The following is a 20,098-nucleotide window of genomic DNA, read 5'->3' on the forward strand; positions in this document are numbered from 1 at the left end:
GGAATAAAGCCTACTATAGTGTTTTGTACTTATTAGATTAATCGATTAATGGAAAAAAATTATATTTTCCTATATCTGTATAAAAATACACACCCGGAGTCCGGAGTGGTCTCAAATTTCTCCCTAGATGTTAAAAATGCTTTTTCAATGGTTCGAGAGGGAGGATGTGGGTGTGGGGGGCAATGTGAAAACAAATTGAAACCCTCTTTATCATAGTCCGATAAAACGCTACCCATATAAACTCTGTGTTTATTATTATTGTTAAGTTTGTCGAGCTTGGGATGGAGGAAGAGAGAGAGAGGCGTGGACAACTTGTAGATATAGATATAGTGGGACTGGTGTATTATATTGGACACAGACTGGGCACTTGCAGGGGCAGTTGTTGGCAGTTTGGACACCCGCACAATGGGCAGTCATGAAGGCAATAAGTATTCTTGCAACTTGCTGAACTTGCAAGCTGCCTCGTTGAATTGAAATTGAGATGAGTTGATGATGTGGTGTGTGCGCGCGGTGTGGTATAAGGAGAGAGGACCGATGTGACTGCCGTGAGAGAAGCTGCATATGAGAGAGTAAGAGATCGATCCCTTTAATTTAATTGAATTCGGTGAGCACCAGGCGCTGTCAGGTTGACTGATAACTTATAAATACGCACATATATACTTTTCAGACTGTATATAGACGGGGACGGAGGCGACGAAAGCGAGAGATAGTGAGGCAAGCGGGTGTAAACTTGTGTACTTTCCTTTCCTCGCACAGTATACATTTTTTCAATTTACCTCGACTCCAAACCAAAGTATTACACTATATAATTATTATATGTGAGAGCCGCAACTGCTGTATACTTATAAACGTGAGGTGAGACGAGAGAAGAGCATATAGCGCCGAATCGGACGATCAATAATTTATATTTGTTTAAAATAAAACGAGCCAACAGCCACGAGAGTGAGGATTATCGATTATTTCAGGAAGAAAATGTGCGCTTGCGGTGTGAGTACAAACATATAAACAAATACGAAGTGTAAAAGCCGCTTTCACCACTACTGCTATATACACCGCATTTTGGAGCACTGAATTCCGACGATATGAATGACAGCCGCCGTCAGCACTCGTTCCGGGAAGCTGCACACAGACCATCGACAACAGATGCGATGCACTTGCCGTCAGTGTCAGTAAGGTGAGTTTAATTATTGAGTCTGTTGAGTTGACGGAAACATTTGATATGATTAGGTATACATAGGTAGTGTACAAGTATTTACAGGCCTAGCTGTTATCTCGAAATGTCACCTCACTCTTTATTCTCAGTTATCTCGTTGTTCTTTTAACGAACCCACGAAATTTTACGAGTGTACATACCTACACACTTTTAATCGTTTTAGGTTAATACAGTAATTGCACATAGGTATGTATACGTATGTAACTATGTACATCAGCTTAACATTTTCCTATGTGTACATTTTACCATCCCTTCCTGGTATTGGCAATCCAGTGCTATTACGCTAATGTGTTTAATTTACGTGTTCTGCTTATCATTGGCAATTTATTATTTTTTTAGTTGTGTTATCAAATGAATTTCATATAGTTGTGTGTTATTTGCTGACACTGCCAGACTTATGTTTTTGTTCAAGCTATTTTTTAAAATTTATTTATCAATATTACGTTGGATGGAAACTATGTACAAACGTTCTTTTACGAATTTTTATTGACACACTTATTTAATTTTAGCTACACACACTTATTTAATCACCAACATATGAAATGACACTTATAACTGCTTATCAATTTTCAACAAGTCGTCACATAATTAATCATTTGTTATATTTGTAGAGTTCTCTAGTGATTTAAGCATTGAAGTCACAAGTAGTATTGCGCACTTAGTTTATGCTAAATGCATCAGATGCTTATTTTTTTAAAAATGTTACCAAAACTTTAAAAGGTACGTATTTAAGAACTTGACATTTTTGCTCGAATTAGTAATGTATGTACTTAAAATAAAGTGTGTACTGCAATGACAGATATGGCAGACTCTGGTTTGGAAACGGGATCGATTTCTAGTCTTCAAGAAACCACATCAGGGAATTCGAGCATAAATTTAGATGGGACTAGTGATTCCTCTGTCATTTCGAAAAAATGCGATGAATTATTAGAAACTTCCGTGAATTCTTGCACAGATGGACATGCATTTTGCGAACCAGAATCCACTTCAGTGGATAAAGAAGGAATTGTTAATTATAAGTTTCATACCTCAAAAGATTTATTTTACAAGTCAAAAGATGATAGTAGCAAAGATAGTGAAACTCATTCTTATACGTCCACGTCATGTTTTAAACAACAAGGCTCTCCTTTGCCACAAATTCACGCTAATGGTGTAAAAGTTTGTGAAGATTCTTTTAATTCGGATAAAATAGCTTTTGGAACAAAAACAAGTATTCAGGTAAACAACTGCGGTATTGATTTCATTATGAATTTCAATTGGATAATAGATAGTATGTATTAATGTAAGTTATATCATATAGTGGCAGCACAATAATCTCAACGATTTGTCAACGAGCAGCAGTTGCAGCAACTACTTCTTCATTGATGCCTCCAGTCTTAATGACGAGGATGCGATAACGACCCCAACAACATCCGCAACAACAACAATAATATCAACGTTGACATCGACAAATAATCTTAGCAGGCATTTGCACAGCACATATGACAGTAAAAGTAGCAGCAACTCAACAGTTTGGTCGTGTAGCACGCAATTGCCAGATCCTGCTCACATAAAGACAAACACGACAAGAAAGAGCGATAATGCACTTCTCGGCGGTAATAACGATAATTATTCGGTACTTGGCTCTCGCAATGGAACGATGAGTCTGCAGAATGAGCCGGACTCTCTGCAGCATCCAACTGTATCCATTTATCCGGACTCTCTCGTTCCCAGCCAAGCCATTATCAAGTCACAAGACTGCTCGCAAAGTGTTGTGAGCAAAGAGTCTCTCGTGGTTGAAATTAAGGAGGCCGACAGCGGGGAAAGTGCTCTACATTCTCCGTGCCCCGACAACACAAAATCCAATGGCACGAGAGACGTCGATGACTCAGCAACGATTGGCAACAAGCCTCGGACAGAGGAAACTTTGCCAGATAAAGGCTCCCAGGAGGTCTTGTCAGCACAGCAGGAACAAAAAAGGCCCAGTCTCATTAGGAGGAATACTTTTGAGCTCGATGCAAATGACGAGAGTTTGTCGAGTCTCAGACAAGAGTACGAGAGGCGCCAGGGCAAACTCGTCTTCCAGAGCTCCATCACCCAATACTCCCGACATCGTATCGACGGTGATACGTATTTTGACTATGCCGATCCAGCGCTTGGTCCTGCCAGCTTGCCTCCTGAATCTGTGCGTCCCCTTGCCGAATGTAATCGCCAGAAACCTATGGTTCGCAGTGCCAGCGATAAACAACTGCTGGAGCAATTACTACTTAAACAGCCCCAGCCTGTAAAGCAGGAGCCAACCGACTGCCCGTTCGCTAGTCTGCCCGTCAATATTAACGAGGAGCTCGGCACGGCCAACGCGATCGTCAGCAAGCTCAGACGAAACGAGGCCGCACCCATTGTATCCGGTGGCTCAAGCAGCTCGGATTTCCAGAAACCGAGTGAAAGCCCCGTGGTGCGCCGACGAACCGAGTCGACTCCCATTGTTTCGGGGGGCTCTCGATTTCTGCCGGACTCGAGTCCCCGGAACAAACTCAGGAACAGCGCCAGTGCTCACTCTACGACCGCCTGGGTCGTTGACATGAGCGACTGTCAAAAAACCAATACTGGCAGCCGCAGCAATAGCAGCAGCGGTGGTAATAGCAGCAGCGACAGCAGCAGAAGTAGCAGACACGGGGAGAAACAGCGCTTGACTAGGGCGTGGTGTTCCGAGAAAGATGAGGACTCTAGCCGAGGTCAGCCCTCGAGTCTAGGCTACTTTGTCAACTTGGACGATCTGACGGGCCCGAGTGACCGGTCAAAACCCGTGGGCAACAAACATCGTCGCCGACCGAGCGACGCCGCCAGTGAAAAGAGCTACTGCGAGTTCTTTGTCGACCTCTCGGATATGCAGAAGCCCCAACAGCAGCAGCAGCATCAAAAGCAAAAAGTGGCAGTCGGCACAGCTCTACCAGCTCACTCGGTGAGCGTTGAGTCAAGTCTGAGCGCTAGCGATGCCAAGAAAAACATGTTTTCTATGTTCATAGATCTGAACGAGCCCGTGGCCGGTGGTGTCAGTGGCTCGGGCAGATCAAACAGCTTTGGTAGCAAGTCGGGTGCCCTGACGAGGGACAAGGCTCGCAAAAAGCCACAGTGCCCAGAGGACTTGGACCACGTGGATAAAAAGCCCAAGTCATCGGTGTTTATGTTTATCGAGTCGGACTCGCCGGTCGTGCGGCGGCGCACTTTCTCGAGTTCGCGGCCGGCTTTTAAAAGGCACTCCTGGAACATGGATAAGAGTAACGAGTCGAGCGTTACTGCGAGCCAACCAAGCCAGCAACAGCAGCAGCAAATCGCAACATCAAACTCTGGCTCGCAGCAAACTGTCCCAAAGAAACTGCACAAGCGAGCGCACAGTCTTTCGATCGATAGGCTTGGCAATGGCAGCTTTTCTCAACCGTTTGTCGAGGCAGTCAGCAAACCTGAGCCCAAACAGCAAGAGGAAGAGGAACAGCAGCGTCAGCAACAGCTAGACGTGGAATCTGAGTATGATTTGCGAGATACGCCGCCAAATTCACACGTTGAAATTCTCAATCACGAGGAAGTGATGCTCAGCTTGAAGAGTCGCAATTACCAAGAGCTTGATGCTATACGAGAGCTTGGAGCTGACGAGGCCAGAAAGACGGCGGTCAGTCAACATGTTATTAACAATCAGGATGAGTGTGGCTCTGAGAGCTGCACTGAAACGCGCAAAAGCGAGACCTTCGACGTGAGCAGCAGTGCCAGTGGACCTTCTTCTACCAGTGACAATGCCAGTGATTTGAAAATGACGGATTTACTCGATGTCGTCGTGCAACAACAAAAGTAAGCCAGTTTACCCACACACTTAATTTTTCAAAATTTGTTTAAAAAAATACAGTAATATCTTCATTTATGATGATTTTACTTTCAGATCTATAGCCAAGACAAATATACCAGTAGCTGTGCAACAAGATAACAAATCAAATTTACATGTAAACAACAACAAGATTGCTGCGAAATCTACAAACTCGAGAGCGATTCCAGTGGCTAATTTCGTTCGGCTCTCAGATTTGGATAACCGACCGAGTCTCAATAATTCGAATACATATTCGACAAGTACATCCAGCCGAGACAGCTCGCATCGCTTGAGCAATAACATAAGTACTGGAGCGCTGTTGTGGAACGAAAATAAATTGACCACGTCAACGAAAACGAGCGAACCGCTGTATAAAGCTCTTACTAAAAAATTTCCTTTGAATTTAAACGTTTCGCTCACGAAATCCGAAAACTTTGAAGATTTTGGTGGTGATGCTGATGCCGAGGCTATTATTTCTGAATCAGATTTGTCTAGTTTGCAAAGCAGCATGGGTCGATCTGGCCACGGTAATTTTTTCATTGATTTTTCATTATTTGACAAAAAAAAGTATATTCTATTAATAATTTGAGTGACGATATTATTCATTTGCTTAGGAAGCACAGAAGAGACGGAAACTTCAACAAGTTTCGCTTTGGCGAGCAAACCGTACAACAGACTTGGTGAGGATTTGCTCAGAATGTTTCTTGAAGAAATCAATCCCGATATTACGATCGATGTTGGGGGTAGACAAATCAGGGCTCATAAATGCATATTAAGCTCCCGATGTCAGTATTTTGCAGCAATATTGAGCGGAGGCTGGATTGAAAATTCCGGAAATATTATTTCTTTGCAGGGGTTAGTATATCCAAATTACTGAAATTAAATATTAACAACATTGACTAGTTTACAGTACTTTTAATATGTGTTTTAGTTACTCCTACAATGCAGTTCATTTTGCATTGCGTCACATATACAGTGGAGAAAGTTGTATACCAGATACTATTAGTATCGTAGAACTAGCTACTTTAGCCGATATGTTGTGTTTAGAAGGTTTGAAAGAAGTTATTGGACTTACTCTGAAAGTCAAGTACTGCCACTTGTTTCATAAGGTTATTTTTATTTTTCGTTTCATTTGAAAAACAAATTTTATACAATAAAGTCATGTTTTTTATTTTATTTTGTTTCACATTCAAAAATACTTACAACTTTATAGCCGTGCAATGGTTGTGCAGTCGGTGTGTTGGAATGCATGCCTCTGGCTGCTGCTTACGGCTTAGATGAAGTTTATAGAAAGTCTCTTAGATGGGTTACGCGTCATTTTGTAAGAATATGGCCGAGTAAAGAATTTGCAACTTTGCCCCGAGAATTGATGGACAAGTGTTACTTTCAACATATCGTCCACATGGTAAGTAGCGTCTCAAATACCAATGCAGAACAATGCATGTCGTGATTGAAAAGATAAAACATCTTGAATGTACTTGCAGTCTGTCGATAACGTACTACAAACTATAATGGACTGTGACAAGCTGCTGACGACTTTGCCAAACGTTAGATGGGCGGAGCCGGTTTTCCGGCTGGTGTCAAACCTCGTAGACGCTTCCATGAAATACTTGACTGACAATTTTGCCAGTATACTCGGCAGTGACAGCTTCCAAAGCTTAGACAAGGAGCCAACGTGGAACATCAGCCGATTGGAGGATCATATTTTGGCGGCCGCCGAGCGCTTGCCTCCAGAACAGGCTTGCAAAACATACTCGCGACTCGATAAAATATTCATCTGCAGACAGGCTGATGACTTGCAGCGCATCAAACCCAAGTGGAGTCCGTTATTTGCAGACTTGATGGATAAAATCAAGAGCCATGTGGAAAAATGCTTAGTCCGAGATGCCGCGCGGGCTGCTAGAACCAATTCGTGGTTAAAAATGGACTTAGAGCTTCGTCGTCGTATTCAGGAGCTCGCTTGTCTCGTTATATTGCCTAACGAAGCGTCCACGAAGAGACCATCAAGGCATTCCAATTTTTTGAAGGTACAAACTTTGGTTCTCTAAAAGATACTAAAGAAAATAGATAAGATCTATTACATTTTTTATTGTTACATCCAAAGGAGCCAAAGGAACGTCAAGAGATAAGAACATTGTCGTCTAGTCAAACGCCACCAAATCGAAACTTTGACTTTCGTAAAATGAAAATGGCTATTTCGGAGCACAATGATAGAACACTTAAGCAAACACCTCTTCTTCAAACAAGGAAAATTATGAATAAGCCAAAAACCGATCCCTTGCAAAGGAAATTAAACAACGATAAGTCGGAAAATGACTTGACTGGCAGTTTTTCTCGGCCGAAATCATGGCCCAACAAAATCGAGGTAAAAACCACAAATTTCCTACTGGTTATCAATTTTCTTCAAAAAAAAAAAAAAAAAAAAAACTCTTTGAGCGTTAAATTTCCGTGATTTCTATAATTATAGGTAAAGTCTCGATACCTTGAGCCAAGAATCAGAGTACAGCAAAGTGCAGAACCAGTAATGCCAGAGAAAAGTTTGAGTCAGCAAAGAAAGAAAATCATAATTTCGTCATCAGATTCGTCAAGGACCTCAAGTCCAGCTATGAGGCGTGCAGCATGCGAAAGAAAAATTCAATCAAAAATAACTAAGGTCCCTATTAAAAAGGATGGCAAAGCTCTTTCCTCGGATAGTCTTGCAGGTTCCGGTGGCCGTGTGATACCAAAAAAAGAAGTCGCAAGCAAAAGTCTCGGAATAACAAGACCAGAATCACCATCGTTAAAGGTAAAAGACGTCGAAGCTGGCTTGTCTATTGATTCCTTAGCTGAAACTAAAAGAAAGGCTCAGCAGCAACAACATCAACTCTTGCTGAAGAAGACGACTAGCAAAATGGATACTTCGATGTCGACGGATAGTCTGATGACTGACATAACAACAACAATTACGACTCCAAGGTCCGTATCCACGAATAAGTCGTCTCCAATTTTGAGCAAAGCAACGGTCATGGGTCAAATACGAAACTATGATAAGCTGAAAAAGTCACCACCGGTGCAACAAAGGTACAACTTAAGCAACAATAGCAACAACAACAACACTTTGTCATTACGCAGACCGACTCGATCCTTGGAAAATTCGACTGCAGCTAGCAGAAGTAGAGCAGCTGCTGTGGCTAATGCCTATCATGGTTCAATGAATTTGCGCAAGAGTCTTTTGGACGCTGCCAAAGCGCCTGACATTCCAAACAAAAATGTGAGTAGTCCATCCATGACCAGGACGACTTTACGTCAAAGCACGTTGTCAACGAGGTCGTCTTCATCGAGTTGTAATACCAGTGTGGCTTATGGCAAGTCTTCTGGCGACAAAGTCGAGGCTTCTTCAGGCAACTTAAATCAGCGCAATGGCGTTTCATCATCTAGTCCTGGAAGCAAGAGATCACCCAAGACAAATGTAAACTCAAGACTCAATAGATCCACAACGCTTATAACTAACAAACAAAAGACGAACAAGTTACAAGACGAAAAGGTTGCAGCTTCAAAGAAGTTAAAATCTCAAACGGCTACGTGTGCTGTGGACCAAAATGGTCCCAAATTCCTAAACCAAAGTTCAAGGTCTGGTACGTTTTTGAAGGATGAACCGACGATTTTAAATAAATCAGATATAGAGACTGCTGCTATAGACGTTTAATTTTATTTAAGCTATTGCTATCAATACCATAGGTACTGCTGTTATTGCTACTGTCGTTGACACACTTATGTGTGCGCGTGTGTTACTGTATGGGTGAGGATGAATTTGTACATTGCTTTATTTGATCTCTTTTTATGGAATTTCGATTTTATTCCGTGTATGATAATATCTGATGAGCTAAGATATTGTTGCATATACATTTATAAGTCAACACCATATCGTAAATAGTTGACTATGAGGAGTTGCATAAGATCCGCATTTTTTCATAAAAATTTCATAGAGAATTTAAGCGTAAATATATTATATATATATATAAACTTGTACATTTTATGACATTACATATAGAATCCAGAATCTCTATTCATGCTATTACTCTTCTAAAGATAGTTGTAATTACAATCGAATATTGATATGCAATTATCGTTATTTGTATGTTAAATTAATTTTGTTCATGTTTTTTTTTGTTATTTATGTTATTTTTTGTGTATAAGATGGAAAAGATTTTTAAAAGTTTTGATTTTTGAAGTAAAAAATTTTGATGTAATAATTAATAGTATTGGTCGAATCATTGTTAAACTTGTATTGAGATTAAAAAATGCTGTTAATGAGAACTAAGAAGTAAACCTTTGGTATATGAACACGTAAAAATTTACATATAATATATAATATACATATATATTGATCTGTGGCTGTTGGAAAGATTCCAAGTTGTACTTTTTTGTAAAAGGGCAGATTAAGAGATAAGAAGAAAAATATTATGAAACGCGTATAAGCATGGCTAATAGAAAATACTCAGAAGAGATGGAAATCCAAACCAAAAAAAACTAGACATAAATTACTTGAATAATCTTACGTAGGAACAAATTTTAATCAATCATATCAAACGTTTTCTTTTCAAATTTTTGAAGTATTTACTTTATTTTGTTATCGTATTCAGTTAGAAAAATTATTATAATTTATCGTTACCAAGTTTATCATTTACATACTGAAAAATCTGTTGATCTGACTTTTATAAAAAGTCCATATATTAAGTCCTTACATTTAATATTAAATTCATAAATTTATATTTTACAATGTAAATTTTTATGCAATATTTACATCTAGTCATATATTATGTGAATAAATATATTTTAAACATTTACTTTTATGTAATGTTAATAAATAATTTAAAACGGTGTTTAAAAAATGTAGCTTTTTAATTTTCAACTAACACATAAAACCTTACCTATTTTGTCAACATTAAACGATTGAACAAACATGTTTGTTGAGTAGATTGCATTACGGAGTTAATTATCAAAAATCTAATAACGTTCCTCTTGTCTTTTTATTATCAGCTGTTGGAGGCGCCGCTGATTTTCGTTTGTTCATGCCTTTCCTCTCCAATTGTTTCTCAATAATTCTAGCATTGTTTGCGTAAGAATCTGCAACTTCTCTCTGAAAAAAAAGTTGGATTTGGTACATTTTTTGAAAAACAACTCAAAAGAAGGTCATAAAAAAAATTTGCATGTTTTTAAAAGTATATATTACAGCTTCAATTTCGTCCTCTTCTTCATCAATTGTTGAAACAGTAACAGAGCTGAATTTTCCCATATTTTTAGTATGTTTTGTAACCATAACTTTTTTCGGTTTTTCCAATTCTACTTGGTTGTAAATGTCAGTCATAGGGCCTTCCCCTGAACTTTTGACAACAGAACCTTTGACAATGAAAACAACGTTTGGTGTTTTTTTATGTTTATAATATAGGAGTAGTCCACACCTTCGAAAAAAAAAGGAAATATGTTAGAGCTTAGACCATTTTGGAGATGAACGTGGTAACTCAATGTTACAATAAAAATTGAGCATACTTTTTGCACTTTTGACGATATTGCTGTTCGATGCCTTGTGGTCGTTTCAAATAAACAATTTCATCTTGCTCAGAGGTCATTTTGTGAGCATGTTTGCCAGCATCAATAATTCTCGCACCATCTCTTTTGCGTACAGGCAATTTTTCCAAGGCACAATCTGTGAAACAAGCAATGAAGGAGTTCTTGCTTGGTCATTGTTAAAATTAAAAAAAAATTCAAAATAGATAAATATAGTACCGTACCAAGAATAAGTGTCATTTGTCCACATATACAATAATAAGTGTGTAGAGGTTTTTCTTCGCTGTATTCCTCTTGATCTTTGGTATCAGAACATACAATGCTTCTTGAAACAACTTTCGGCATTTCGAATGAAAAGATTTACTTGAATCCGTAAAACGATATTCTGCTTTTATTTTGGAATCGCCAAAAAAATTAATTACGATGCTTACACTAACAATTAAGTAGATCTAGTTTACCACTACTCTCTCTTTAGTATTTCTACACGTTTGTTGACATTACAATATGCATGAGGTAAACAGCATTCGATTATTCGATATATCTATATACATTAAATATCATGGGTATGGTAGAAGATAAGGTAGAGAATTTCAAATTGATAATCGATATTGTCGGTGGCGGTAGTGTTAGCAGTTGATAAATGTCAATCACTGTACTGTCGGTAAGAATGTTTTCGTCTATACCCAAAACAATATTCGACAATCGCATCGTGATCGTGATGACTGCACTGACGGTGACTTCGTGATATTGCGTCGTCTGGCATACCGTGCGTTCAGCGTGTATTGTGCATAAACTGATGTATCATTAACTTCCAATTATTTAGTTATCATTTAATACTTATAAGTATATACCTTCGCAAATTTAGTGCACAAACATAATTCCTTGAAGCATCCATCAGTATCATGTATCCATAAGTAACATTCAAGTTGACAGTTGACGTGCCCATGCATATGTGTCGCGCGTCTTTAGTACATCATCGTCGTCCCCGTTCCTCCCGCGCGGACGGCGCGGATGCATCATTATCACCAATTCACCAAACCATCAAAGAGTGATATTGCCTATATATAGCTCACCGCTTTGCGCGCAGAGACAAAGAGAGAAAGAAGGAGATTGTTTCCAAACGCCGCCGCCACGTAGAATATTATTAGGATTGGTGATGCATGTTACACGCCTAGACACTTGGGTATATAGATAGTGATCAAGCATAGCGGCTGCCGGTTCGAGCTCTATATCAGCGCTTGCAATATTTCGAAACCTGTCTCGTCATTTCCTTCGTGTCTCCGTTCTTGATCATCCCCGATGCCGGAAGCTGGACTCGAGTCATACTCGCTGACACCGCCAGGCTGCCATGATGGCAGCTTCTACGTTGACTCTGAACCAGGAGCAAGTGAGTACCGCTACATGCATGTACTTAACATGCATTATATTAATTGCTTCTATCAGTGACAGTGGATTGTATTCAATGAGCATAATTACCTGACCTAACAATCTCTACATGCATTATGTATACCTACTCAGCATTTAAGGACAAGTACACCAAAAACAATCATGATTTGTATTTTACTCCTCTTTTTATCTTGTTAACTTGCAAGGACTGTTATTCAGTACTGGTTATCATAATAGTGATAATAATAAACCCTTGTCGGCATCTCTATTGTTTGTCATTCCCTTATATCAGCTTAAGTGTACTGTATATAAGTATACATCCACGTAATCTCGGTGCTCAACTGCTCACTCATCCAAAATACACATGCAGCTGCAGTCAATAATAGTGTAGTTCCGTATAGTATGTATACCTACGTGCGTGCTCACCTACAGGCGAGACTGTGGGTACACACAATTTCACACACTCCTAATGAGCGTGTAGTTCACTGTGTAGTGTGCAATGTTAGTACAATAGATACCTGTTGCTCCTTCCGACTTTTAGCTGCTTGTCACTTCTATTGGCTCATCATTGAGCCCCACTCGTTCGTTTTAGTGTCATTTACTGTAATCTTTGCTTACAGGCGACTAAAGAATTCATTGAAAGTGTGAACAAGTGTCGAGCTGGTCGAAGAGCAGGGCCTGTCTCTTGGCGGACAGCAGTTAAATTTCTGGCAGCTAGGAAATTTGAAGTTAATAGGGCACTGGCACTCTACGAACAGCATGAAGCTACAAGGAGAAGAGAAGGTTTAGCTGTAATGTATCCAACTCAAGAACCACTGTTTAGTGAACTAAGGACAGGAAAATTTACAGTTCTGGTATGTAATGAAAAATTGACGGAATTGTATGAAAATTTGTGAAAACTGGTTTGAACTTTGCATTTTACCTTTTTTCAGCCCACCCGAGACACAAGTGGAGCAGCAATAGCAATATTCACTGCTCACCTGCACATTCCACAAAATACCAGCCACCAGACTACTCTACAGGTAATAAGATACATTTTAATAATGCTTCGATGGATTATAGAGAAAAATACGAGACAAAAGAAAAGAGAATGAAAAAAAAAAAAAAAAAAATGACAACTGTTTTTGATTGTTTAAGGGCGTTGTTTATCAGCTTGATGCTGCACTTGAGAGCAAGGAAACACAGAAGCATGGTCTTGTATTCATTTACGACATGTCGGACAGCAAATATCAGAACTTCGATTACGAGTTGTCACAGAAAATTTTGAGCCTTTTAAAGGTAAGTTGAAAATAATGATTGCTTCAGAACAGCAAGTCTTTATTTCTAAAGAGCCTGATAACTAAACAATGTGCCACTCTTGGGCCCGATTTATCTACTTTCGTAAAAACATATTTCCAAAAATTATGCCTAATTAGAAAGTTAGTTAAGCTGTAGTACTTACTGATAATTGATAAATCGAGCCTCCACGTTTTCACACTGAGTGTTTTGTGCGTGTGCGCGTTGCGTCTTCGCGGCTGACGCAGCTGCGCGCGCAATGCTGGCCGATTGATCGCCCTGGCCAATCGCCGCCACCGCTGGTGCTTGTTAAGTGTTTGCTTCGGCGCTCTGATATTCTATTTCTACGTTGCCAAGCTCTGGTGGTTGCATTATCGATTGGCCTATACTGACAGTTACGCTAATACTCGCTCGCCAGCCGACGCTGTCCCCTGCAGCTCAGATTCGCGCTGGCATGGCCTAGTCAAGCAACTGGCAGCTGCTTCTTGCCGATGCTGTTGCCATTTATCCACCTCCTGTTGACCCCTATCTCTACAATTCTCACGTAGTTCACTTTCCAGGGAGGCTACCCGGCCAAGCTCAAAAAGGTGCTCATCGTCACGGCTCCACTTTGGTTCAAGGCACCCTTCAAGATCCTGCGGCTGTTTGTGCGCGAAAAGCTGCGCGAGCGCGTCTTCACCGTCTCGATACCGCAGCTGACGCTGCACGTGCCACGAGAGTCGCTGCCACGGCGTCTAGGAGGTAGTTTAGAGGTGCATCATGAGGCCTGGCTCTTGCACTGCCTTAAGTCCATGACGAACCGAGCCGTAGCCGAGCCGGCTGAGCCACCGGTCCCCGCGGCTCCCACACTGCTATCACAGTCACAGCAGACGACACCACCGCAGAACCAGCAGCAGCAACCGTCGCCTGTAGCAGCCGTGTCAGCAGGAGAGCCACTCGTTTCTAGTGCCAACACCAATCCGCCCGAAAGCGAGCTCAGCAGTAGCAATGACGACGCACCCTCGCCACTGCAGCCACCCTCCTCTGCGAGCTCTGGCTTCAGTGACGACGACAGCTTGCACGGCGAGCTGGGCCTCCAAGCTCTTAGCATGGAGCAGCTGGTCGAGAGCACGTACACAAGGGGCCGAGCTGGACTCGTCGCCGAGTACGCGGAGATCAAGCAGCGCCCGCCCGATGGATCGTTCAACAATGCCAGGTACGTCAAGCACCGTCGTCGTTATCTTATTAATTTGCTTTTCGTCTTTTAACTCTGTAATGCAACCCAAATTTTTTTTTTTTTTTTTTTTTTTTTTTTTGCAGACTCAAGGCCAATCAGCACAAAAATAGGTACACCGACGTTCTCTGCTACGATCACAGCCGCGTATGCCTCTCTCAGCTAGAAAATGAAGTCACATCTGACTATATAAATGCTAATTTTGTCGACGGCTACAAGCAGAAGAATGCCTACATAAGCACGCAAGGCCCACTTCCCAAGACATGCGCTGACTTTTGGAGGATGCTTTGGGAACAGCAGATACTCGTCATAGTCATGACCACTAAGTGAGTTTCACTCAATGTTTAAACACTGGTTTATATTTATTTTTTCGCTTAAAATGTTCCACTAATAAATGCATTTATCGTAAAATATAACGAGAGCGATACCTATACTAAAAAAAAGTTTCAATTAAAAAATACACAAATAACATTTTCGATTATTAAAACCAACTATGCATCAATTTAGGGTAGTGGAACGCGGAAAGACGAAATGCGCTCAGTATTGGGGTCCTGAAGTTGGTGATCAAGTATCTGCCGGTGGATTTACCATAACGACTCTTGAAGTTGACACCAATCCAGATTATACGATATCTAAGCTTCTTCTTACCAATAATAAGGTATTGTAACGGTGTTTTTTTTTCTTTCATAAAAAAAAAAAATCAAGTTTCAATGTTTATTTTAAAATGAGATACATTACGATAATCCGTAGACTGAGGAAACTAGAGAAATAAGTCACATGTTTTACACGGCCTGGCCAGATTATGGAGTGCCAGAGTCGGCCAAAGCGCTTTTGCAGTTCCTTACTTTAGTGCGACAGCAGCAAAATAAACTGTTGACCAGTCGAGGCGATACGTGGGCAGGCCATCCCAGAGGTCCCCCCATTGTTGTACATTGCAGTGCCGGTATTGGAAGAACAGGTATCTTTCTATCGAATATTTTTTTTTAAGATGCTGATGTAGTTCATTTTCGCAGAAATTTTATGCTCATATTCTATTTTACAGGCACGTTTTGTACATTGGATATATGTATATCTCGACTCGAGGACACGGGCACCGTCGATATTCGAGGTACAGTCGAGAGGATTCGAGCGCAGCGCGCCTACAGTATTCAAATGCCAGACCAATATGTATTTTGCCACCGAGCTCTCGCCGAGTACGCGCTCTCGCGAGGTATGTTAGGACCTCAATATCTTGCCATGTTACCACCGACGATTGAAGAAGATTCGGACTAGATCTTACATTGTCCATCTTGTCCTGTACACACCAGCTGCTAATCTACATTCAGGCATAGTCTTCTTTTTTCTCATTAATATTACATCCTCATTAGAGAAGTATTATTTCGATAGTTATCTATTATTAAATAGCAACTAGCTCCATCATCGTCATCATTATTATTACTTTAATCATGAAAAATTATAATATATTCAATCATTGTGCCTATTAGTATTCTTATACTTTTGATTTTATTTCACTCAGATTAATTTTTGTTTTCATTGATCAACAAAAAATGACAAACTAAATTCTTTATAACGTACACCACTGTGTTCATAAAATCAAAATGTCAGACAATTTTAAAAAAAAATTTCTTATCGTGGTATTTACACGTGCGTATATTTATAACAAAGAGAAGAAATTGCAAAGTTGATGCTTTCTCTTCGAAAAAATGATTTTTTATCACAGATCTTCATTTCAAAAAAGTCAATTGAATTGTAAATACAGCAATTTTTTTTCATACAATTTTTTAATACTCAAGTGAATTTTTGATTCAAAATTATTTTTTGGACTCTTTAGAATTTTATATAGATTATTCTGCTTTTACAATTTTCTTCTAAAGAAGAAAAAAATTCTCTAAAAATATACTTATCAAAGACTTTGGAAAACAGTTCACTTTTGATCGAAAATTGAACGAGTTGTAATAATTAAATTTTTCTATAATAGTCATGGAGATTCCTTTTAAAACTTTAAATAAGCCAGGATATGAATTTTTTATACTTTTCCATCCAAACCTAGAACTAATGATAATATATTCCACACCTTGGGAGCAAAGGTAGAGAATGTCTCAGATCTCGTGTATATTGTTACCTAAATCAAAGACGAGAGTGACCAACGTGACATCATAACTTGCTCTCGTAGTGTGCATAAGATTTATTTGATCTACCTGATGATAAATAGTACCATAATACCCGCAGTGCGGGAACTAAAGTACTACTGTGGTTCTGATTGGAAAAAAAAAAAAAAAAAAAAAAATTCATTACTTGAACTACCTTGAGATATTTTCTAACAACAAAATCACAATTAGCTGATAAATATCTTGAGATGAACTAAAAATTTTATTTCAATACTTTAATCAAAGTGTCAAAACATTCCTTCAATGAATGTTAATCACACTCATATAAAAATGATAACGGTATTCTTTACTAAATCTGAAAATACGTACAACGCATTCAATAAAAAGAGCATGTAAGATTTCTGACGTGCATTAAACGTAATGGTGACTCGTGAATTATAAATTTTCTTATTGTAAGATTATATTGCTTACTTACATATGAGAAAATCACATCATTACTCTAGTCTTTACTTCGGTTTTGAATTCAATTAATTTTAATTCAATATCTACAAATTATTTATTCTATTTAATCGTGCGTTATTAGACATGGTTTAACAATTTTCACTTGTAGTAAGGAAAAATAATCACTTTAATCATTCTTTAATTGTAATTATTTTGAATAAAATTATTAATGTAGTGAAAAACAATGCAGAAATGGCATTGTTTGGCCTCAGCGTTTTACAGTTAGAAAAAAAAAACGAAAAAAAGAGTCAATTGTTCAACAAGAGAAAATGACTCGATAACTAAAAACATTAATTCTGGACAACGTGCCTGTGCCAATTATCATATTATTTTTAAAAACTAAAAATAAAAGATCTATTTATTTTTCTTAGATTTATTAGAATTGAAGTAACTGTAAATATATTTTACAATATTTATTACGAAAAGTTAACTAAAAAATAATTGGATTAAAAAAAAAATAATAAAAAAATTACGACGAAAAGATATAATCTTACAATAAAAACTGTGGTAAACTTTTTAAACGATTTATTACCACCAATTTAACGATTAAATTGTTTGCAACGTATTTTCTGCCGGATATGAAATAAGTTTTTACAATCTTAAAGAAAGAAAGAAAAAAACAAACATAAAATGAAATTGAAAACACGTTTTTTACAAATCGATGTACCTACCTATCTCGTAAATTAATATTTATTATTATAGCATACGAATCATGTGATTTAAATATTAAATGCGCGCACTTGTACACATACACATACATACGCATATAAGTATTAAGTTGGTACAGAATGTCGTGTACCACAACGGGTATATTTTCGGCATGACGATTTTGATTTATGGATACGATGGATTATAATACATGAGAACACGTGTTAGCGGCTCGTGGCTTTATCCTTACCATCGATGTGCGTTGCAGCCAATCGTGAAAATTAATTTATGCATAAATAAACTAACGCAGTGTGCTCGGCAACTCGGACACGCGAATTTAATCATGAGTCTACCAGGAACGGGTTATTTCAACGAGATAACACAGATTAGACTTCATCAAAAGATGTATTTACCAAAAAAAATAATACAAAATGATGATTTAACGGAATAAGCCCGAAGATTAACCGTTTTACTTTGTTGTGAAAGGGACTGCAACGAAACGACGAGTTCGAGGCATTCGATTGCAGAGCGCTTCAAAATACATGACCCCTTTTTTAACGGGTAAAGCAACAAACAATATAAAAAAAAAAGGAGAAATTTTACACCAATTTAACACCAAGTGGAGAGTGGATTCTCTTTAAAAGGCTGCTGCTGCTGAAAAATGATACTTGCCAGCCAGGACTCGGGGCCGAGAAGGAGCCGCTTAACAAGCCGCAGCAACCAAACGGAGAAACCTCTCTCCACTTGAACTAATCAAATCTTAATAATCGTCATGAGGAAAATATATAATTGGCCAGAACCTAAGAGGACTGTAAATTACAGAGCCTGTGAGGTATTCAATAGATAAGATCTTGGAATCATCTTAAATATCAAATCAATGATTTTCGAGTAAATGAAAAATTTCTTGTTTCGAGTAGTACTCGTGATTTTTAATTATTTCTTAAATATGTTTGTGGATTGTTTCATTAACAATTTCAACGTAGTTTCGAGATAAAATCATCCGTACAGATTTTTAAAGATTTTTTTCTTCTAATCAAAACATTCTGCAATTATTAGATTCCGGGATGCTTCCAAGACCATTTCGTAACGCCCCCCAAATCTATATCTACATATTGTAAATAAAATACGGATTTTGTTGTGATAAATGAATTCGAGCTTTCTGATTTTCTTTCGAATCTGTCCATGTATGCAAAGTGTATGTCGAAAATGTAATGATTAATGTTGAAAAAAGGAAAGTAATACAAGAAAAAAAAAAAGAATACATTGTAATGTCAATTAGGTGAACGTCACATTTGTCAAAGAAATAATTTTGTGCTTGTTTTGTACGTTATTTACGCAAAAATTCAGATGGATTTCCGGTCTCCAAAATAATTCTATTGGTTTGATTGCAAAACAGAAACATTAGTCTAGAAGAAAATGGTTATAAATGAAAAAGAAAAACAAAAAAAAAAGGCAAGCATAGGCGAATGTATCGTCAAAGTGCCTTTCTCAGACAAGAGCAGCTTTTTTTGCTCACCGATTTGCAACACATTTCGCTCCTAGCTGTACCTTAAGAACTTGAAAGTTCCTCAGTATATATAGCAGTATCAAGCTTTAAAAAAAAAATAATAAAAAATAAATAAATAAATAAAATACGCTAAACAAAATGCATAACAGTATAAAAGTAATTTTTCGCTTTCGATTCGTTTATTTTTAACCGACGCTTAAAAATAAAACTAATAAAAATAACAGATAATAAAAAAAATCTATGGAAAATATATTCATAAAATCATCAGCCGTCGTCCTATGGTTGGGTAAAGACGTGAATTTCGTCTATGTATCTCATAATATTCTCATACGCATATTAAATAAAAGTGTGTTCATGCGTTTGTGTATGTGTACACTCGTGCGTTCGTATATTTGTAATGTGCAAATTACTGCAAATATCTGCATGTACATATTAAATGCATGTGATGTACAGGTATAAAAATAATTACAATGTTTAGAAAAAATGCATTAAAAAAAAAAAAAATGTCAAATCAGTATATATGAGATAAAAAAGTGAAAAATACGAATTGTATATAGATATACATATATATATAAAAAATTATTATCATGCACTGTATCTAATTAAATTGATTCTTAATAATACTAAAAAAGGATAAATGCTCATTGCTTCGAAACCCGCTCTCCCGTAGTGAACACAATTACAATGGAATTAAAACACATTATGGGATAAAAAAAATATGGCACTAAATTTTCCGAATTATGTATAAAAAATGTTGTTTTATTGTAGTTTCAAGTCACTTTACGAAAGTTTTATTTACAACAAATAAATAACAGAATACCTACAAAGAATTTCTACTTGACTGTTGTTATTCCACAAGTCGATC

General features: G+C 38.1%; 3 protein-coding genes across 9 annotated transcripts; 2 read left to right on the forward strand and 1 right to left on the reverse strand.

Annotated features, from left to right (window-relative positions):
* The first annotated feature begins 353 nt into the window (after positions 1-353).
* On the forward strand, positions 354-9,904 carry LOC106645267 (uncharacterized). 5 transcript variants are annotated; one of them, XM_014361088.2, is made up of 13 exons: positions 354-569; positions 668-855; positions 966-1,174; positions 1,825-1,933; positions 2,013-2,431; positions 2,514-5,035; positions 5,124-5,575; positions 5,663-5,903; positions 5,980-6,157; positions 6,262-6,453; positions 6,533-7,075; positions 7,153-7,413; positions 7,516-9,904. In XM_014361088.2, exons 4-13 carry the CDS (start codon positions 1,879-1,881, stop codon positions 8,731-8,733), a joined length of 6,081 nt encoding a protein of 2,026 aa, XP_014216574.2. In that variant the 5' UTR covers positions 354-569; positions 668-855; positions 966-1,174; positions 1,825-1,878; the 3' UTR covers positions 8,734-9,904. The 5 variants fall into 5 exon arrangements, with proteins under 5 accessions (XP_014216574.2, XP_014216575.2, XP_089447993.1 ...); XM_014361089.2 differs by having other exon boundaries at positions 354-855; XM_089591867.1 differs by having other exon boundaries at positions 354-850.
* Positions 9,699-12,147, reverse strand: LOC106645270 (STING ER exit protein). 2 transcript variants are annotated; one of them, XM_089591869.1, is made up of 5 exons: positions 11,447-12,147; positions 10,820-11,351; positions 10,578-10,734; positions 10,261-10,489; positions 9,699-10,167 (listed from the first exon to the last, which is right to left on the reverse strand). In XM_089591869.1, exons 2-5 carry the CDS (start codon positions 10,938-10,940, stop codon positions 10,027-10,029), a joined length of 648 nt encoding a protein of 215 aa, XP_089447995.1. In that variant the 5' UTR covers positions 10,941-11,351; positions 11,447-12,147; the 3' UTR covers positions 9,699-10,026. The 2 variants fall into 2 exon arrangements, with proteins under 2 accessions (XP_089447995.1, XP_014216582.1); XM_014361096.2 differs by having other exon boundaries at positions 10,820-12,147.
* On the forward strand, positions 11,464-18,151 carry Ptpmeg2 (Protein tyrosine phosphatase Meg2). 2 transcript variants are annotated; one of them, XM_014361093.2, is made up of 9 exons: positions 11,464-11,982; positions 12,602-12,835; positions 12,914-13,003; positions 13,119-13,259; positions 13,805-14,451; positions 14,556-14,795; positions 14,977-15,127; positions 15,220-15,427; positions 15,512-18,151. In XM_014361093.2, the coding sequence occupies exons 1-9, from the start codon at positions 11,944-11,946 to the stop codon at positions 15,739-15,741; spliced, it is 1,980 nt and encodes a 659-aa protein (XP_014216579.2). In that variant the 5' UTR covers positions 11,464-11,943; the 3' UTR covers positions 15,742-18,151. The 2 variants fall into 2 exon arrangements, with proteins under 2 accessions (XP_014216579.2, XP_014216580.2); XM_014361094.2 differs by having other exon boundaries at positions 11,466-11,982; positions 13,817-14,451.
* The last annotated feature ends 1,947 nt before the right edge of the window (positions 18,152-20,098 follow it).

This window comes from Copidosoma floridanum, unplaced genomic scaffold (genome assembly GCF_036245765.1).
Source record: "Copidosoma floridanum isolate Cflo_tuat_1 unplaced genomic scaffold, Cflo_Japanese_pri ptg000014l, whole genome shotgun sequence".
NCBI classification, from domain to species: Eukaryota; Metazoa; Arthropoda; class Insecta; order Hymenoptera; family Encyrtidae; genus Copidosoma; species Copidosoma floridanum.

Excerpts from the sequence above, each read along its gene's own strand:
- Ptpmeg2 (XM_014361093.2), top strand. The coding sequence starts at position 11,944 with ATGATGGCAGCTTCTACGTTGACTCTGAACCAGGAGCAA. Across the intron at positions 12,836-12,913 it reads CAGGAAAATTTACAGTTCTG|CCCACCCGAGACACAAGTGG; the intron begins GTATGTAATGAA and ends ACCTTTTTTCAG. Across the intron at positions 14,452-14,555 it reads GGATCGTTCAACAATGCCAG|ACTCAAGGCCAATCAGCACA; the intron begins GTACGTCAAGCA and ends TTTTTTTTGCAG.
- LOC106645270 (XM_089591869.1), bottom strand. The coding sequence starts at position 10,940 with ATGCCGAAAGTTGTTTCAAGAAGCATTGTATGTTCTGATACCAAAGAT. Across the intron at positions 10,490-10,577 it reads TATCGTCAAAAGTGCAAAAA|GTGTGGACTACTCCTATATT; the intron begins GTATGCTCAATT and ends TTTTTTTCGAAG. Across the intron at positions 10,168-10,260 it reads AAGAGGACGAAATTGAAGCT|AGAGAAGTTGCAGATTCTTA; the intron begins GTAATATATACT and ends CTTTTTTTTCAG.
- LOC106645267 (XM_014361089.2), top strand. The coding sequence starts at position 1,879 with ATGCTAAATGCATCAGATGCTTATTTTTTTAAAAATGTTACCAAAACT. Across the intron at positions 2,432-2,513 it reads GAACAAAAACAAGTATTCAG|TGGCAGCACAATAATCTCAA; the intron begins GTAAACAACTGC and ends TATATCATATAG. Across the intron at positions 7,414-7,515 it reads CATGGCCCAACAAAATCGAG|GTAAAGTCTCGATACCTTGA; the intron begins GTAAAAACCACA and ends CTATAATTATAG.